Source organism: Sciurus vulgaris (assembly GCF_902686455.1).
Source record: "Sciurus vulgaris genome assembly, chromosome: 12".
Taxonomy (NCBI): Eukaryota; Metazoa; Chordata; class Mammalia; order Rodentia; family Sciuridae; genus Sciurus; species Sciurus vulgaris.
The window spans coordinates 72954190-72973111 of NC_136473.1; the positions used below are offsets into that span (position 1 = coordinate 72954190).

An 18922-nucleotide genomic window follows, 5' to 3' on the forward strand; every position below is an offset into this window, starting at 1 on the left:
ACCTCTGGGTCTGGCCTCATGGGCTAGAGAATGCATCCTGAGTTTGTCTGAGGTGTCCTGTAGACCTCAAACTGTATTAGAGTTTGTTCACTAGAGTTCGTTTCACTGTGCACCCTTTTCTTTGAATTTAATCCTTTGGAGTGATTCCTGCAGTATGAGTCTTTAGTATCTTGGAAATACCACAGAAGAGAGTAAGGTTCCTGTAATTCCCAGAAACCTAATCATGTGTCTTCTTTAGAAAGTGTAAGATGCATGGCCATCACCCAAGTGAGCTGCTCTTCAGTGACCACTGGGCCGTAGCACTTGTCCTTACGTGCTCAGGAGAGCCAGCTGGCGTGTGAGTAATGGTAAATGGCATAATAGTTTATTTCTAATCAGGAAAACAGTATTTCAGTTTTTGTTAAGCTCATACTTATTAAAAGTAATAAGGACTCATCTAGATTTACATATACATCCTTGGATAGATCAAGAAAAATGTATAAGAATGTGATCATTTCTGTTCCTCACAAAGTACACAGGACTCTGACAAGAAACTTCACAAGTTGACATAAAGGCCCATTTTCATACCAATTTATAAATTCAAAAGGTCTCCAAAAAGAAAGAAGACACTATTTTCAGCAGTTTTGAATGAGAGTATTTCTGCCACTGCAAATTTCAATGGTTTTCTCCTTAGGATTTAAATTCCTATTACACATTTGTGACATGGTTGACCCTAATAAAATCTGAACTTCAGCTGGCTGGCTATATCTCTATACATACATGTTCATGCACATGCACACATACACACACAATATGCAGTGCTTTCTGATTTACTTCAAGAAGGAGAATGAAAATGTTTCTGCCATTTACCAATTCTTATGTAATTTTGCAAAACTGTGCTTGCAGACTTCTGGTGAATTTCATGAAAACATTTAGAGTACAGTAATTCCCCCAAATTTAGTATTTAAATGAAAAAATGTGGTCCAAACTGGGCATATTATATTGGCTTGTAATCACATCACCCACTGCTTAACTGGAACAGTACCTTTGAAAAGATGGCTTTTGCAGTCTTAATGTAAGATATAGAATCAACAGTCCAAACAACAAATACCGAAATATTTTTCAACTGGGAATTCTGATATTTCTGTGTCCTCAGTCACATTCAATACTGTAGTCTGAGACACCTCACTAAGCATCAGCAAAAGAGATAAGCCCTAGACCTGGTTTTCAAGAAACTTACCATCTTTCATGAGATAGAAAAATATAAATAGGACATTCTAAGAGTTTTAAATTACAAACTGCACCAGAGTAGAATACAAAAAGACAGCATTTTCATGTTTTGAACTGACTTTAAACATTAAAGGCAAAAAGCCAAATACACCGAGTCAAAATCCAGATCAATATGATAATCAACTGAACCGTGCTTCAGAACCCAGGAAGTTTTCCTGTCACCCCGGGAACAGTGAACTAGAGATCCTCCAGGTCAGTTAAATCCACAGCTACTTTCAAGAACAGGGTGTCATCTTTAATGTAGGTGTTCTTGGCATTCTCCAAAGTGGAATGAGCCACAAAGCGGGGACAGCCAGATGCAATGTTCATCTCCCCGTCAGGTCTTTTAAAGCTGCTGCTATTGGGGTCAGCTTTGAAGGTCTCCATTATGTGGTTCTTTTTGCCACTCTGGTCCAGAAGCATCAGAGTAACCCTCTGCTTAAATGGCCACTGCAACAGTGAGTCAAACTCTCCTCGCATCACCACAAAGTACAGGGACAGGTGGGTTCCCTTCCCGGACCCATCCCCGTTCAGGTATGCTCTAGCACAGAGCCGGTAACCACAGCGGCTGGTATAGAAGGGCTGGCTGAAGATAGACACTATGTGTCCGTCCATTGCTTCCCTCTTCTTCATCTTGTAATCTGTCACTTTCCAAATGAGCTTTCCATTATAGCAGGCACCCTCCAGCAGTTTAAATCGCTCTTCATTTTTATTCAGCTGTGCTTTGTGAATATTAATGTGTGCATCATGTTTGTTAGTCTCCCCTTCTAAAACAACTGCAAAGGAACAGACAAAAAGATTCCATGGCCTGAGAAGTTTCTTTAAAATTTCCCCAAAATGGAATTTTGTTACCTGAAGAGAAACAATAAAATTCTGACTCCTAAAAATGGACTGAATTCAATGTCCATAAATGAGCCACTTATATTAATAATATTAACTCAGTGAATATTAAGTCTTTGCAAAATGACACCAAAAAAAAAAAAAAAAAAAAACCAGCAACAACAACAACAACAACAAAAAAACAGGAATGTGTACTCTTTTTTTTTTTTTTTTTTTTTTTGCAGTAGGGATCTGGGGACTGAACCCAAGGGTGCTTAATCACTGACCCACATTTGCAGTTCTTTTTAATTTTTTTTAACTTTAAGAAGGGGTCTTGCTAAGTTGTTTAGTCCTGGCTATGTTGCTGAGGCTGGCTTTGAACTCACAATCCTCCTGCCTCATCCTTCTTGAGTCACTGAGATTTCAGGCGTGCATGCCTGGCTGGGAATGTGTACTCTTTAAGAGGCTTGCCAAAGAGTAGAGCAAACACAGCATTTGCCTAGCATGAATTGGCATGGTGAGCCCCACACTTTTCTAATCAGAACTCTTAAATAGCCAAACCCTCTTGCTTTTTTAACATCTAAAAATCATCCTATCACATCTCTCCCTTAGCCTTCTTATTTTCCACTCTCCTTAAAAAAATCACCACTCCTGTTCTTGGAATTTCCTGGCTCATTTCTACTCCTTGTTTCCACTCCCCAGTTAGGCCTCCCTCATTTTTGCCTGAGCAGCCAGAATCTCACACTGCTTTTTCACAAATAACAAACTCAGCCATTGTTTATCCTGGAGAGATGAGATTATCCGACAAGATGTTTGCTTGTGTCTTGAATACATGCCGATAAATGAGTCACCAAAAGAGAAGTAAAATGTTAGACATACCTAATCTTTGATCATTGGTTTCTAATAGGGTAATTTTCTGTTTCACTGTATCAATCGCTTCCACCAGAGGCCTCAGGTCATATTTATTTTGTTGCTGGTTTACCATTTGTAGTAACTGACGCACTTGAGCTTCTAGCCAAGCAGACTTGTCAATGTGACTGGCAAGAACCTTTCAGCAGAAAATGGATCATAACGTTAAAATGATTTTTAAGTATGTTAGTAATTTGTTGAGATTAAAATTTTTCAACTCAAACATTTCACATTTAATCAATTACTGAAACAAAAATATACAATCCAGAAGAGAAAATTCAATGAGGACTGCAGAGAGACGAGCTACTAATTATCTTCCTCCTCCTCTCTTACCCAACTCCTGTTCCAAATCTTTGAACCTTTCTTAAGATTTACTCCTCCTTCAGTTTTTCTGTGCTTGTTTCTTTAACCTATCTTTATATGTCTTTCTCTGGTTGTCTCTCCTCTTGCCTTATCACTTCCTTCTCTTAGAATCTACTCTCCAGATTCACTCCTCCTCTGCTAGAAGGCAGAGGGTACCTGCAAACAAGCCCACCTACTCTGACCTGAGCACTGCAGTGGAACTGAAGGCCTGAATAGGCCTAAATGTTTGACTGCTCTCTTAGGTAAAAGAGATTAAATAAAATTACCTCGTCCTGGGTTCCTGCATTCTAACTGGTGTTTGTATTATAAAAACACCAAAAGGGGTGGGAGGAGTTGGGGGGAAGGAAAAAATAACAGAATGAATCAAACATCATTACCCTATGTAAATGTATGACTACGCAAATGGCATGCTGTTACCCCATGTACAAACAGAAACAACATGTATCCCATTTGTTTACAATTAAAGTAAATTAAAACAAAACAAAACAAAACAACAACAACAAAAAAACACCAGAATTGAGAAAGTAACGTATAACGGGTTACTTTTTTTATGGACACTGTATTTACACACACATAAACATACATAAATGTTTGTATACATGTACACACATACACACACAGAAATTACATATGCTGACCAAATATGGAAATTATATGGCCTAGATTTCTAGGTTTTCTGGGATAAATCCAATTTTAAATATATCTATACGTCTTGAAAATTTTCACTATGAACTTTATAATCATGATGAAGACATTATTCATTAGGAATCCACTTAGGATTATTTAACATTCATGGTTTACAAAGTAAGTTTTTTCTATATTTTACTGATGCCTAAAGCATTTTCTCTCCAAGGGAACAGTTTCACTACCAAATGCAGAAGTACAGATGCTCTCAATGAATCTGAAATAAAATAATACTCACCTAACACTAATTAAAACCCTGATTGCCATAAGTTATATGAAAGTATTAGGTAAGTATTAAGTTTTTTGACATTGCTACATGTGACAGGGTTATGAAAGAAATGATCTTTATTAGGAAATAAATACTGAAGTATGTAGAGGTAAAAGTTTGAAATATTTGTAGTGCATTATCAAATGGTTCAGAAAGAACAAATGGGCATGCGCTAACGCACATGCACAATCAATCTCTCTCTCTCTAGTAGGGGAGGGGTGCAAATGAAGCAAATGGGACAGACCTTGACAATGGGTGAATCTGGGCAGAGGACATGTTCTTTGCATCATCTTATTCTTGTTGTTTATGTATATATCTAAAATTATTTCCACTTTAAAAGCTAAAGACAAAACCCTCACTGCCAACTGAAAGCCAGATCTTGGCACTGAGCAGAAAGGCCATTTCTCACCTGGATATTTGAGAGGAAGCTTCCATTTTTGCCAAACAACTGTGAAAACTGCTTGAACTCCTTTTCAAATTTCTTTACAGTTTCTGCTAGCTTCTGGATTTTACTTTCTTTTTGTTCTAGGCTCTTATATAAGTCAGAAATCTAGTAACAGGAATGTGAGTGAGAAAAAAAATGAGGTCATTAAAATGTATGCATTCAAGTTAAAACAATACTTGCAGCTAAAAATGTGTCTTTAGGAAAAACATACATAATTCTAGGAAAACATTTGCATGTGGTTTCTAAAAATCAGATCCACAGACATTCTCATCAGCCTGCTCTATACTTAACCTCCTATGTTGGTTCATCTAATAACAATGACATCATTTAGTTGAATTTACTGAACTGGTTTACTTCATCCATTCAAGTACATTCTTATGAAACAACCAGAGTACTGATCACCATCCTATATTATATATTATATGCACATGATTTTTAAAGTAATTTTTACTGTATTTTAGTAATGTTTAGAGCATTTTCTTCCCAATTTCTCAATTCCTATCATACCCTTATATTCCTTAGCTTTTTAATCTTCAAAGAATCCTAATAGTTAAGGTGTGAATGTCAGTTCCATTTTTTTCAAATGATAAAACAGAAGAAGAGGGTTTAAGTAACCTGTCCAGCATATGAACTATGAAGTAGTAGGCAAAACAAATGAGTAGCCTGTTTACTTAGAATTTGTAATCTATTTGAGGGAAACAACCAGAAACTTAAGAGCAATCCTAGACAACTCTTCTCTTATCCCCACATCCATTCAATCTGCAATGCTTGCCAACTTTTAATTCTTCAAACACAATACTACAAACAATAAAGCTCTTAAATCCATTTCTCACTTCCTCTCATTTCATGTTAGTTCTAGTTTCAACCTTCATTATTTCTCACCTGGGTTGTGACAAATAGCTTCCTAACTGGGCCTTTATTACACATTCTACCTTGATGTACACCAGGTTAAGTTCTGTGGGAACTGGACTGATGTGGATTTCAGAGTCCACTGTAACTCCAGCAACTGAATGGGTATCTTACACCCCCAGTAGGTGTTTGATAAATATTTGTTTAATAAATGAATGCATGAATGCTCTCCTTATCTTTAATCAATTCATACTCCATACTGTGACCAGAATAATATTAAAAGACAAATCTGGTCTCATGCCTCCCCACTTAAATGTGTGGTTTTCTTTTTCAGGCCTAACTGGGCCCTACTTGATCTGCCCCTGGCTACCCTCTTGGGCTCATGCCCATTCATAACCCATGTTCACCTTGCCCAGTAACATTACACAACTCCTAGTTCCCATCAGGCCTTGCTCACTCAAACACTTCCGTATTTATCTAGAAGCTACTGCTTTTTAAGCTTCCATGCAAGGGTACGTTCGTCTTCTCAGAAATATTTCCTGACCAATACTATCTACTCAGACCACCTCTCCACTTCCACCGTACCCTGTCTACACTGCTGTGTATAACTTATCCTTGCCACTCTTATAACTTGCTTTTGTTGTTGTTTTGGTTCTTTTACTCCACTAAATTGTTTCTCCACTAATTTTTTCAAACCAGGGCCTAGTTCAGTGCTTGGTACCAGAGGGCACTGAATACATGTCTAGTGAATAAATGCTCAAACTGTCATAACAAACACTTGACCTGGGGCCTCAGAATCCTCTTTGTAGACCCTGGACAGACTGCTACTTACCCACCTGAAGCAAAGCAAACTTAGTATGCCTCTCTCCTGCCCTCACCTCTAATCTGCTCCTGTTGTTGTGGTGTTCATCTCATTAATAACATTCCTAAGTTCCCCACTTTCCAAGTTTATAGTAGTCCCTTTCAACCTCAGAACGTCTCTCCATACTCCCTCTCCACCCCACTGATATGGAGCCTTCACCACCACCTCCACCACCTCCAGTATCTTTCCTCCACACAACATTGAAATGCTTATTATGTACCAGGCACTGTGCTCAGAGCTTAAATAGTATGTCATTTTCCTCTCACCACAATCCCATTTACAAATGAGGAGACAAGGGAAGAGAGGTGAAATAGCTTGCCTGCACTCGGAGCAGTCTTCTGGCTCCAGGGCCCTCACTCTTAATCAACTGACATTCTATTATCAGCTATCTTAGATGGCCAAGTATTTTCCTATTTAAAAACCTCCGTTAACTCCCTGACAAACATTAGTTCAAACTTTTGACCTTAAGTCCTTTTTGAAACAAGGCATGAATAAAACAGGACTTGAATGCAGTGTTCAACACTTCTTAGCTTATGTGGAAGGCCATCACAATCTGGATCCAAGATATCTGTCTCCAGTCATTCCCTGTCCCAAACTCAGGAGCCTTTGTACCCTAAAATCGCACTTCCTTAAACCAGCAGTGTCTCCTATGCCTCCGTGCCTTGGCAAAAGTTCTCTGTTTCTGGATGTCATCCTTCCACAACTGTAACTGGTAAATCTTTTTTTCCTTCAAGATGTGGCATGGACATCTGACCTTGAAAAGCCCTCCCCAACTTCAACAGTTTTCTCCTGTTGCCTTTGTACCCAGATGGAATTATCACATGTCCCTTGAGGCATGACGTCTGTGAGTTCTTCATGGTGGAGGCTTTGTCTTCCTTGACTCAGTGTTCCTAGCTCTGAACACTGTACCTGATGTATTACAGGTGTCTATTGAATGAACAATGGATGGATAAGGCAGCTGATACAGAAAGAGCTTACAGATAGTTACTAGGCAACATGCCTCCTACCAAAGTTACCATTTAATTAGTCTTTCTAAATTTTCCCCAGGATATGACCCTGGAACTCACATACCCACTTTAACATGGAATCAGACATCTATATTTTACTACTGAAATAAACTTCCGTATAAAATCCAACTCCTTCTCTGAAGGTGGATAGTCTTATTCCCAGTGTGGACTTGAAAAGTCTAAGATGTTCTGACAAAATACCTCATGATAATGCTCATTAGAATCAGCAATTATTGAGGTCTACTATGAATGCTCCAGACATGACAGTAGGCGCTCACAATTACAATTTCAACTGATAATCACAACTCAGTTAAATTAATGTGTATATATGAAATAAATATGTATTTATCAGTTTGCAAAGATTCTCAAAGAAAGTTTAGACTTACTACAAAATTTATAAATCCCATAGTGCCTCAAACAGATAGTCAACTTCTGTTTTATGATATTACTGATTTAATTTTAAAACATCAAACACCTACTGCATGCCAGCTAAGAACTGAAAGGTGTGTGGACAGGCTACGGTGAGGCCATACAGTACAAGAAGCACACTGGATTTAAAGTCAGAGGAGATGGACTTGAGATTGAATTCTTCCACTTACAAGTTACAAACATTTCTTTGAGCTCGGTTACATCATCTGTTGCACGAGGGGGTTGTACCTAAAGATCTCAAAGACACCTTCCAGTCCTAAGGTTCTATAATCCTAGGAGCCTGTCTGATCACTGATAGAAAAACATCTACTTCTAATCAACTAACACTGAACAGAGAAGAATGTAAAAATAGAAATATAAAACAGGCAAACCCCAGCAATTCCACTTTTTCCCTTTATCTGTGAATTCTTGAAGACTTACCTGTTCTTCTAATTGAAAGTTCTTTTCTAAAACCAGCAGCATGTGGTCCCGCAAGGCTGAATGTTCATGCTCCTGCAGGTTCCCCCGCTTATCCTTCAATATGAAGAGAAAAAGACGTCCAGTGACTGAAAAGCTCCAAAAATAAGGAAGCACTGAAATGTTTTGCTAATGCAGATGCTTAGCAACTTTGCTTACTATAATAGGTTAAATATGCACCCCTCTCTAAGGTGTGTTGCTGGAAAACTGACTCCACCAGTTCTCTTTTCCAGCTTTAGCATTCTATAGTATCCATGAGGCAATCTTAAACATACTTATACAGAGAATCTATAAGGCCACTATCAAAATTCTGTGCTGACTTTCTTCCTTGCCTTCAAAACCACAGAATACATTTGCAAGAAGAAATGGTTATTTCTCCCCTGATCATTAAAACATTAATTTGCAAACTGCTTCCATTACTAGTAAAAGCAAAGTTTAGGTGTCCCACATATTCTAAGCAAACATTTATAATTTAAAAACTTTTATGATATGCATTTCTTCAAACCATTTTATTACTTTCTTTTTGCTGGGGATTAACCTCAGGGTTTTGCACATGCTAATCACATGCTCTACTGCTAAATTACACCCACATCTCCTCAGTTCTTAAAAATAAATCTGTGTTTAAGTCAAACAATATAGCAAGATGTAGAATGAAAAGTCAAAGGCCCCTTCTCTCCATCTTCATACCCAATTCCCTAGTTTAACTCACCAGAGTCAGCAAAGGCATATACACATTTTAACATAAATGAGAACTATTTCTTTGTTATATATAGCATAAATGAGATGCTGTTTCTTTTTTCTACTTATATCTCATTCTGTTTGTGAGATGATTAGTATTCCAAAGTATAAATAAATATATAGTTGATACTTTAGTGATGGATTCAAAAGGTGGTTTTGTTGGGGGGATTGCTATACAAACAATGCTACAATATGCACCATTGTATGTGTGTGTATTTGTATATGTGTATGATCATTGCACAATTATGAAAGGATTTTTATGACATAAATTCCTAGTAGTAGAATTGCAAGGTTAATATATGACTTCATTTTTAATTTTCATAGATATAGTCAATTACAAAACAATTATGTATTATAAATTGTTTTAATCTTTGTCAATTTGATGGTGAAATTATATTTCTTGTCATAATTATATAGGAATGAAATCAAGTACCTCTTCTTATATCTATCAGTCAACAGGATTTTTTTCTGAAACTGCCCATTTATTCCTTTGCCTACTTTTCTATTAAGTTGAATAATTTATTCATATGTAAGAATTCTTCACGTATTAAGGAAAACAGTCTCCATTTTTTTGGAGGGGTCTGGTCATATGTTGGGAATTCCCCCCCATTTGTGGTTTGCCATTTGACTTTATTATTTATGGTATTTTAAAAAATCCTACAGAAGTTTTAAATATTTGTGATTAAACTTATCAAAATGATGACTTCTGGGCTGGGCACAGTGGTACAACACCTCCAATCCCAGTGACTCAGGAGGCTGAAGTAGGAGGATCTTGAGTTCAAAGCCAGCCTCAGCAATTTAATGAGATGCTAAGCAACTAAGCGAGACCCTGTCTCTAAATAAAATATAAAAAAGGACTGAGGATGTGGCTCAGTGGTTAAGTGCTACACACACACACACACACACACACACACACACACACACACACAAAAGATGACTTCTGGTGTTGTGTTAGTCATCTAAGAAAGGATTTCTTTATTTTTGGGAATTAAAAAATTCAGCCTGGTGCAATGGCGCATATCTGTAATTCCACTCCCAGTCACTTAGTAAGAACCTGTCTCAAAATAAAAAGTATAAAGGGCTGGGGATGTAGCTCAGACATAGACTACTCCTGGGTTCAATCCCCAGTACCTCTCAAAAAAAAAAAAAAAAAAAAAAGAAAGAAAGAAAGAAAAAAATCACTCATCATTTTTTTTTCTGGTGTTTTTATAATTTTTAAAATAAACTTTATTTTAGAGTTAGATTTTTCAGAAAATATGGAATGATAATACAGAGCAAGATATATTTCTATGTCTAAAACTTTGATCCATCTGAAATCTCTTAAAAGAAGTGGAGATCAGACTCTATTTTCTTTTATTTTTAATTTATGATAGTTTATTAAATATTTGTTTCGAAGGTATTTAAAAAGTAGTAAAAGTAAATAAATAAATATTTAAAGTAATAAAAAATACATTTTAAAACATGATTTTAAATCATTTTGCTTCAAAATAACTGGTGCTATACAGGATTTGTAATCATGGAACTCTGGAAGGTTCTGAAAGGTGGTAGAGGAAGTAGAGCCAAAAGTAGAAATTATTACTGTGATGGTTAATATTATGTGTCAACCTGACTGAGCTATGGTGCCTAGTTGTTTAGTCAAAATTAGTCTAGGTGTTGCCGGAAAGGTATTTTGTAGTTGTAATTGACACAGTTAGTTGACCTTAAGTGAATATTACCCATGTGAAATGTGGTTGGGTCCCATTCAATCAGTTGCAGACCTTACAAGCAAAGAATAAAGTTTCCTGAAGACGAAGAGCTGCTTCGAAAGACCACAGCACAGAAATTCCAGCCCGAGTTTCCAGATTGCACTAACCCCCACAATTTCAGGATCCAAGTCCTTAAAGCAAATTCTACCCTGTGTGTGTGTGTGTGTGTGTGTGTGTGTGTGTGTGTGTGTGTGTGTGTGTTTTAGGTTCTGTTTCTCTGGAGAACCCTAATACAGTTACAATCTCAAAGTTCTCAGAATTGTATGTCCTTAAGCATCCTGGATGAAATCAGTGAGTACAATGGACTCACTGAGTGGATTACAGAATTGAATGCAAGGAAGAAACAGGAAGACGTTCCATACCTTTACAGTACAGCCATAGTGCTTAAAAGGACAGTCTTGTTCGGCTTCAGGACACACAGCCAGATGTTCATTCACCTGCGAAACAGACAGCCTTCAGCTATAAAAACTTACCACTGATTCTTCGACTATCTGGCATAACTGCAGCAAGCAGGGAGTTATGGGTGGTTTGGGAGGAAGGAAGGGACTGGGAGGAGAGAAGCTGGCAAAAGCTAGGATGAAATCTAAGAATTCTTAGAGCAAAGGGAAGAGAAGACAGAGACACATTTACCATAGGCCTTTGCCTATGGGATTTTATCAAACACCACAATGATTGCTTAAAACTTATCTTACGTAGAATCTACAGAGAGAACTATTTAGTCACCTTGGTTCTTGGAATAATCTGCAAACACTTGTTGGGGCAAGATACTGGGTACTCAGGACACAGGTTTTCCTCATGATTCTGAAACAGAGAAAGTGCAATGAACAAAGTCAAGGGGTCTCTCTTATGGCCTCATAGGGATTGTATACTTGTCTCTTTGGGGATATATTTCATGTGCCTCTCTTTCCATGAGAAGTTATGGCCTAGTTCCAAAAAAGTCTGCTTTCTGGGTGTAAATAAATTCAATTAAAAAATTAAATTTGTTGATTATTCCAAAAGAAGGTCAGGGGCTGGGGCTCAAAGAAGGCAGCCTGGAGAATTACCAGTGTGGATGCTCTGGCACACATGAACGGTACCCATGGTCTCTTTCTGCCTACATCCGGCTTCTGCAGCTAGACCACAGAATCATTATAGTCAGTTATAGTCACTTCCTGTGATCCAGGCCTCACCCACTCATCTGCACTCACAGACAGTAGGTGTTCAAGGGCTATTTTTGCCCATGATAAATGAACAGAGTCCTGCCAGCAAGAGCGCATTGAGCTTTTTAAGTTCAGATAATCTCACTCTATAGGCCTGTTTCTGTACATAAATAAATGCAGAAATGTGCTTCTGGTATCCCACCTGCTTCACTGTGACCACTCAGACCACCCCATAAAGACAACTGTGCCTCTTACCTGTAGGTTGATCACTACTACATCCTTTTTGCAATAAAGGCATTTTTCCTCTCGAAACTGGCAGTATGCACTCAAATGCTCCTTCAGGTCTTTCCGGAGGACTGCTTCCCGACAGTTCTTGTTAGAACACTGCACAGCTTGAAGCAAGCACTGCTGAAGGTGGTCCTGTGAGAGGTAAGGACAGGCTGCAGCGGCTGCACAACAGGGTCATGGGAAGGGCTGGCTGGAGGTCCAGTGAGGAAAAGAGAAGAGGAGGTGCAGCTAGGCAGGAAGGCTGGCACAGGACAGGAGGGGGCAACTTCTCCCCAGCTGTCACTAAGGTCCCCTACTGCCTCTGCTGAGGACAGGGTCTGAAGAGGGCTGCTAAGATGAGAGGTTCTGAAAGCTAGCCTTGTCTGGTAGGAATCAGGAGAAGGGAAGGGAAGTTCATCCAGTTTGTTTTAGGTGATCTAGCAATCTGCTCATTTTCTCAGGTCAGTTCTTAGATATTTTCCTTAGGTTTGCCAATTAATTTGCCAGTTCTTTGAGGACATTGTTATTTCTTTTGTTTGCTCTCCATCCCCAGAGGTTCATATTGGTTTCTGCATAATAGATGGTAAAAGACACAGAAGGAAAAGAAGGAGAAAAGATCATCCCCTAACTCAATGAAGGAAGGAAAAGAAATAAGAAGAGGGAAAGGAAAGAAGAAGAAGCTGTTTCAGAAGTGGTTAAAAAGAGGGGGAACTAGAGTGTTAGAGATTAAGGACATGAGACTGTTCATTCCAGGGTTTTTCATGTTCTGGATTTTTAAAAGCAGGCGTATCTCAAGGACCTTGGAATTAGACCAGAGACTCTGCACCAAAAAAAAGAAAAAGTAGGTCCAAGTTTTCATCATGTTGGCTTAGGACCAGACTTCTTAACATGACTCCCAAAGCACGAGAAAATTGGGAAAGATTCAAACTAAAAAGCTTTTTCTCAGCAAAGGAAACAATCAACAATGTGAAGAGAGAGCCTACAGAGTGGGAGAAAATCTTTGCCACACAAACTTCAGATACAGCACTAATCTCCAGAATCTATAAAAAACTCAAACTTTACACCAAGAATACAAATAATCCAATCAATAAATGGGCTAAGGAAATGAGCAGACACTTCACAGAAGAAGATCTACAAGCAGTCAACAGATATATGAAAAATGTTCAACATCTCCAGTAATAAGAGAAATGCAAATCAAAACTACCCTAAGATTCCATCTCGCCCCAATTAGAATGGCGATTATCAAGAATACAAGAAACAATAGGCGTTGGTGAGGATGTGGGGAAAAAGGTACCCTCATATGTTGCTGGTACGGTTGTAAACTGGTGCAGCAGTGTGGAGATTCCTTAGAAAACTTGGAATGGCCCCACCATTTGACCCAGCTATCCCACTCCTCGGCCTATACTCAAAGGACTTAAAATCAGCATACTACAGAGATACAGCCACATCAATGTTCATAGCAGCTCAATTCACAATAGCTAGATTGTGGAACCAACTGAGATGCCCTTCAATAGATGAATGGATAAAGAAACTGTGGTATATATATATACACAATGGAATATTATTCAGCCAGAAGAATAAAATTATGGAATTTGCAGGTAAATGGATGGAGTTGGAGAATATCATGCTAAGTGAAATAAGTCATTCCCAAAAAAACCAAAGGCCGAATGATTTCTCTGATAAGTGGATGATGATACATAATGGGTGGGGCAGGGAGACAAGAATGGAGGAAGGATGGATTGTATAGAGGAAAATGAGGGGTGGGGAGAGGTTGGGGGGAAGGAAAGATAATAGAATGAGTCAAACATCATTACCCTATGTACATGTATGATTATGCAAATGGTGTTACTCTACTTCATGTACAACCAGAGAAATGAAAGTTTTACCCCATTTGTGTACAATGAATCAAAATGAATGAATGAAGGAAGGAAAGAAGGAAGGAAGGAAAGAAAAAGCAGGTGTATCTCAATAAAAACCATTAGATCACTGCAAGTTATTGTGATGCTGACAAGGTACCAAAATCTTAGTGAGCTTGTCTCCCTGAAAGATCCTTTTCAAACACAGTTGGCAAGCTAAGGTCAACTAGCTGGATCTGGCCTAGCCACTTGTATCTTTGTAAATAAAGTTTTATTGGATGCCTGTTCATTCACATACTGTCTATGGGTGCTTGCTTCTAATGTGGGAAGGCCGAGTAACTGCAACAGAGATCACATACCCTGAAAAGTCCACAATATTTACGGTCTATCTCTTAGCAGAAGAAGTTTGTTGACTCTTCTCTTAAGGAAAAGAGCAGTTTTTTGACAGCAGGATAAATATGATAGCTGTTTTTCTTTGGTTCTGATAGCAAGAAACAAATGGTAATGACAATCAACACTGAAATTTCCAAAATTCATTGAGAGTACTCACTCACCCAGTCAACAGTCATCAAAATTCTGCTACCTGTAAGATCCTACACCTTACAACATAAGGAGAAAAGCAGACAAGAAATAAAGGGAAATTAAGGAGACAGGAGAGAGCAGTCTGATGGGGAAGGACATTTCCAGATGGAGGTAGTCAGGGGTGACCTCTCTCTTATCCCCAGTCCTTTTTTATATTTTATTTAGAGATCGGGTCTTGCTGAGTTGCTTAGTGCCTCACTAAGTTGCTTAGGTTGACTTTGAACTCTTGATTCTCCTGCCTCAGCCTCCTGAGCTGCTGGGATTACATGCATGCACTACCATACCTGGCCAGGGTGGGGTGGGGATGGGGGTTCAAAAACAGGTGGAAAGAAACCAGTCCCTATTCTCTGGTAGCCTGTGGCCTGGTCACTATGGCTCTCTGATGGTCCATTTGAGCCTCATGTTCTATTCAGGCTTAGTGAAAAGAAAGTTGGAACTGAGGCCTCCTTCTAGGCCCTACCATTCACAGCAAGTAGCCAAGGACCATCACATGAAAGTGAAAATATTCTGTGAGCCTCCGAAGCACTCCCTGGGTTAAGAAGGAAATCATTTACACATTTATTACCTCAATGCCTGGGGGATCTGGAGGCTTGATAAAGAAAAGGCTGAATCATCTGAAATACATGTTCCAAACTGTGTGGGTGTAAGGGGAAAAATTTCAGCAGCCTCCAGGCAATTCCCTGGGAGCTGGAGATGCCTGAGTCTACCTCATTCAGTGTGATCAAATCTGATATGGGCCTAGTAGGGCCCCATTTCCAGCTTCCCATTAACATCCTTCACCTGCTGGATGAAAGGAATTCAAATTCCTTCACCTACACTTCCCCTATACCTGCTGGTTTGCATCTCATAGCAATACTTTACCTTTAAACCACATACTACTTCCTTCTGGTCTGTGTGATCTGCTTTAGTAAATAACTCGGCAGATCAGAGCCCACTCACAACGCCACACAGCAGATGCTTTTGGGGAGGGATGCTCTCAATCACGTTTTTCTGCAGTCAGGCCTGGCTCTTACCTTAGGGACTCCAACTCCTTCATAGTTACCCCCAAACGACACAGCCTTGCTTGAGTATTCATTTTGCCAGGCATATCCAGTAACCTCTTTTTTGGCTCAATGATCCCTCACCCACCACTTAGGGTCTACTATGTATAGCACGCACTCCGTGTCCTTCATCTACACCTCACTTCTTGGCATCTGCAGCACTGCCACTGGCTGTATTAGTAGCTGGGAATCCTCTGAGGCTAAGCCAGTGAATTCCTCTCCCATGCTGACCCAGGTACTGTGGCATCCACGGGTTTAATACACGTCACTCGAAAGATGGCAAAAGCAAACATTGGTCACCAGTAATACCAACCTGGTATCGTCCCAGAATAATCTTGGCATTGCATCCAGGAGCATTTTTGCAATACACATATAAATTGAGAACTTCTCTTTTGCAGCAATTGTCTTTAAACACCTAAAAGATAAAGATGGTAGGTCTTATTTTGACACTGCACAGTAATGCAAATGAAGCTACTGTAAGTTTGATCTTCAAGTATATCTCTAAAGTCAGGTGGAAACTTCCAGTGGTTGAAATGGAAATATCACACTCACCACCACACTAAAAGAAAAGGCCTACTCAGATACATACATCCCACAAGCAAGATAACTCAAGGCTCAGTACAGCAGGGTGCAGCTGCTACGAGAATCTCAGGTAACCTTGACCCCATACAGTAAAGATTAGAAGGTGGAGCTGTGGCCAAGGGTGATGCTTTCAGCTTCCTGTCCCAGGGTAAATCAGAGAATGTCCCTGAAGCTGTGCTGACTTGCTATTTCAGCAGGAGTTGGCAAACTTTCTCTGTCAGACAGTAAATATTTCCAGCTTTGCGAGCCACATCACAACCATCTCTATTGCTTCATTTCAACTTTGCCATACACAAAGGAACAGGCATGACTGTGTTTCAATAAAACATTTATGGAGACTTGAATTTGAATTTCATATAATTTTCATGTATCACAAAAATATTTTTTATTTTTATTTTTTTTGCAGGGCTGGGGATTGAAACCAGGGAGCACTCTACCAAATGAGCTATATCCCCAGCCCTTAAATTTTTATTTTGAAATGCAATTGCTTTTTTAAAAAATATAAAACCAAACACCATTTTCCTAGCTAACAGGCCATATAAAAACAGGTGGTGGACTGGATTTGCTCTAAGGTGTAGTATGCCATCCCCTGATCCTGTGGTCAGTCAGACAGTAGGTACAGCACAACACTCTGGGAGGCATTTGCAAAAACCATCATAAGGAGTTAAGAGAAGAAGCAAGGATATCAGAGCAGATGCTTGGGAAGGCTTCCCAGAGAAGGTGAAGTTTGAATATCCTGCAACACAATATTAGAGGAAGAAAACTGAACTTAATTAAGGGAAATTTTAAGAAAGTAAAGTTTCATGACCATGAATTAGACAAGAGTTTCTTAGATACAACACCAAAAGAACAAGCAACCAAAGAAAAGAAAAATATTAAATTGAACTTAAAATGATTAATTTTTGTGCTTCAAAGTTACCATCAAAAAAATGAAAACAGGGCTGGCAATATAGCTCAGTTGGTAGAGTGCTTGCCTTGCAAGCACAAGGCCTTGGGTTCAAATCCCCAGCACTGCCAAAAAAAAAAAAAAGAAAATGAAAACAACCTACAGAATGAGAGAAAAATATTTGCAAATAATATATCTAATGAAAAATCTGTATCCAGAACATGTAAAGAACTTTTACAACTCAACAATTACAAATAACCCATTTTAAAAAGAGGCAAAATAATTAAATAGGCATTTCTACAAAGAAGACATACAAATTGCCAATAAGCACATGAAAAGATATTAAAGATAAATATCATTAGCCATCAGGGAAAAAGTAATCAAAACCACAAATGAATTCACTTCACATATACTAGGAAGGCTATACTCAAAAAGACAGAATAGCAATTTTTTGTTGGGGGACATATACCAGGGATTGACTTCAGGGTACTGAATTATTGAGTCATATCCCCAGCTCTTTTTTGTATTTTATTTAGAGACAGGGTCTCACTGAGTTGCTTAGTGCCTCCATGTTGGTGAGGCTGGCTTTGAATTCATGATCCTCCTGCCTCAGCCTCCCGAGTTCTGGGATTTTAGGTGTGTACCACCGTGCTGAGCCAGAATAGCAATTTTTGATGAGGGTCTGGAGAAGTAAGAAACTACATGCAAGAACCAAAAAAAAAAAAAATTCCATGTTGTATAATTTTATCAAAATGGATTCTACTGTGATGTATAACTAAAAAGAATCAATAAAAAAAGAGTGAGTACAAAATAATAAGAAAGGAAGAAAGAAAAGGAAGGCAGGAAGGAAAAGAAAGAAAGAGAAAGAAAGAAAGAAAGAGAGAGAGAGAAAGAAGGAAGGAAGGAAAGAAAGAAAGAAAGAAAGAAAGAAAGAAAGAAAGAAAGAAAGAAAGAAAGAAAGAAAGAAAGAAAGAAAGAGAGAAAGAAAGACACTACAGGCATTGCTGGTGGGAACATGTGAAATGGTTCAGTTGCTCTGGAAATCCATCTGGCAGTTCTCATAATGTTAAACATAGAGTGACCCAGTAATTCTATTCTTAGGTATATAACCAAGAGAAATACATAAAAACTTGTATATGAATATTTATAGCAGCTTTATTCATGATAGTTCCAAAGGGGAAACAACCCAACTGTCTATTAACTAATGAATGGACAAACAAAATGTGGAATATCCATACAAAGAAATGGTATTCAGCAATAAAAAGGAATTCAGTGCTGATACATTCTACAACATGGATGAACCTCACAAACATTATGCTGTGAAAAAAAAAAAACCAGATACAATAGACCACAGATTATATGATTCTACTTATCTAAAAATATCCAAATAGAAAACCCATAGGAGCAGAAACTATAGCTTAGTGGTTTTCAAGGGCTGAGGAGAAGGGTGGGTGGGGAGTAACTGCCAGTGGACATGGGGCTGCTCCTTGGGGTAATGACAATATTCTATAATTGGATGGCATGATGGCTTCACAACCTGTCAACGCACTACTGAACTGTACACTTTAATAGGTATATTTTATGATATATGGATTATATCTCAATAAAGCTATTAACAAATATATAATAAAAGGAAGTTTTAGGGATTAACCAGATGAGAAGGTGAAGTCTAGGCAGGATGCTCTACTTCTCCCAGCAGCTCCGGGTGGCTAGAGCTAGTGTAGGAAGCGAGTGAGGAAGAAGCAGGA

At 38.6% G+C, this 18922-nt stretch overlaps 1 protein-coding gene across 2 annotated transcripts in view; it reads right to left on the bottom strand.

The window, feature by feature from the left end:
* Nucleotides 1–1288: 1288 nt before the first annotated feature.
* The window catches only part of TRAF5 (TNF receptor associated factor 5), a 48129-nt gene continuing 30495 nt past the window's right edge, over nucleotides 1289–18922 (bottom strand). For both annotated transcript variants that reach the window (XM_079107612.1, XM_079107611.1), the window contains exons 4-11: nucleotides 16020–16121; nucleotides 12217–12381; nucleotides 11546–11623; nucleotides 11185–11259; nucleotides 8304–8396; nucleotides 4701–4841; nucleotides 2947–3115; nucleotides 1289–2024 (exon numbers count right to left, since the gene is read on the bottom strand). In XM_079107612.1, coding sequence (XP_078963738.1) covers nucleotides 1447–2024; nucleotides 2947–3115; nucleotides 4701–4841; nucleotides 8304–8396; nucleotides 11185–11259; nucleotides 11546–11623; nucleotides 12217–12381; nucleotides 16020–16121 — 1401 coding nt within the window. In that variant the 3' untranslated portion in view covers nucleotides 1289–1446. The remainder of the gene's footprint in view (nucleotides 2025–2946; nucleotides 3116–4700; nucleotides 4842–8303; nucleotides 8397–11184; nucleotides 11260–11545; nucleotides 11624–12216; nucleotides 12382–16019; nucleotides 16122–18922) is intronic.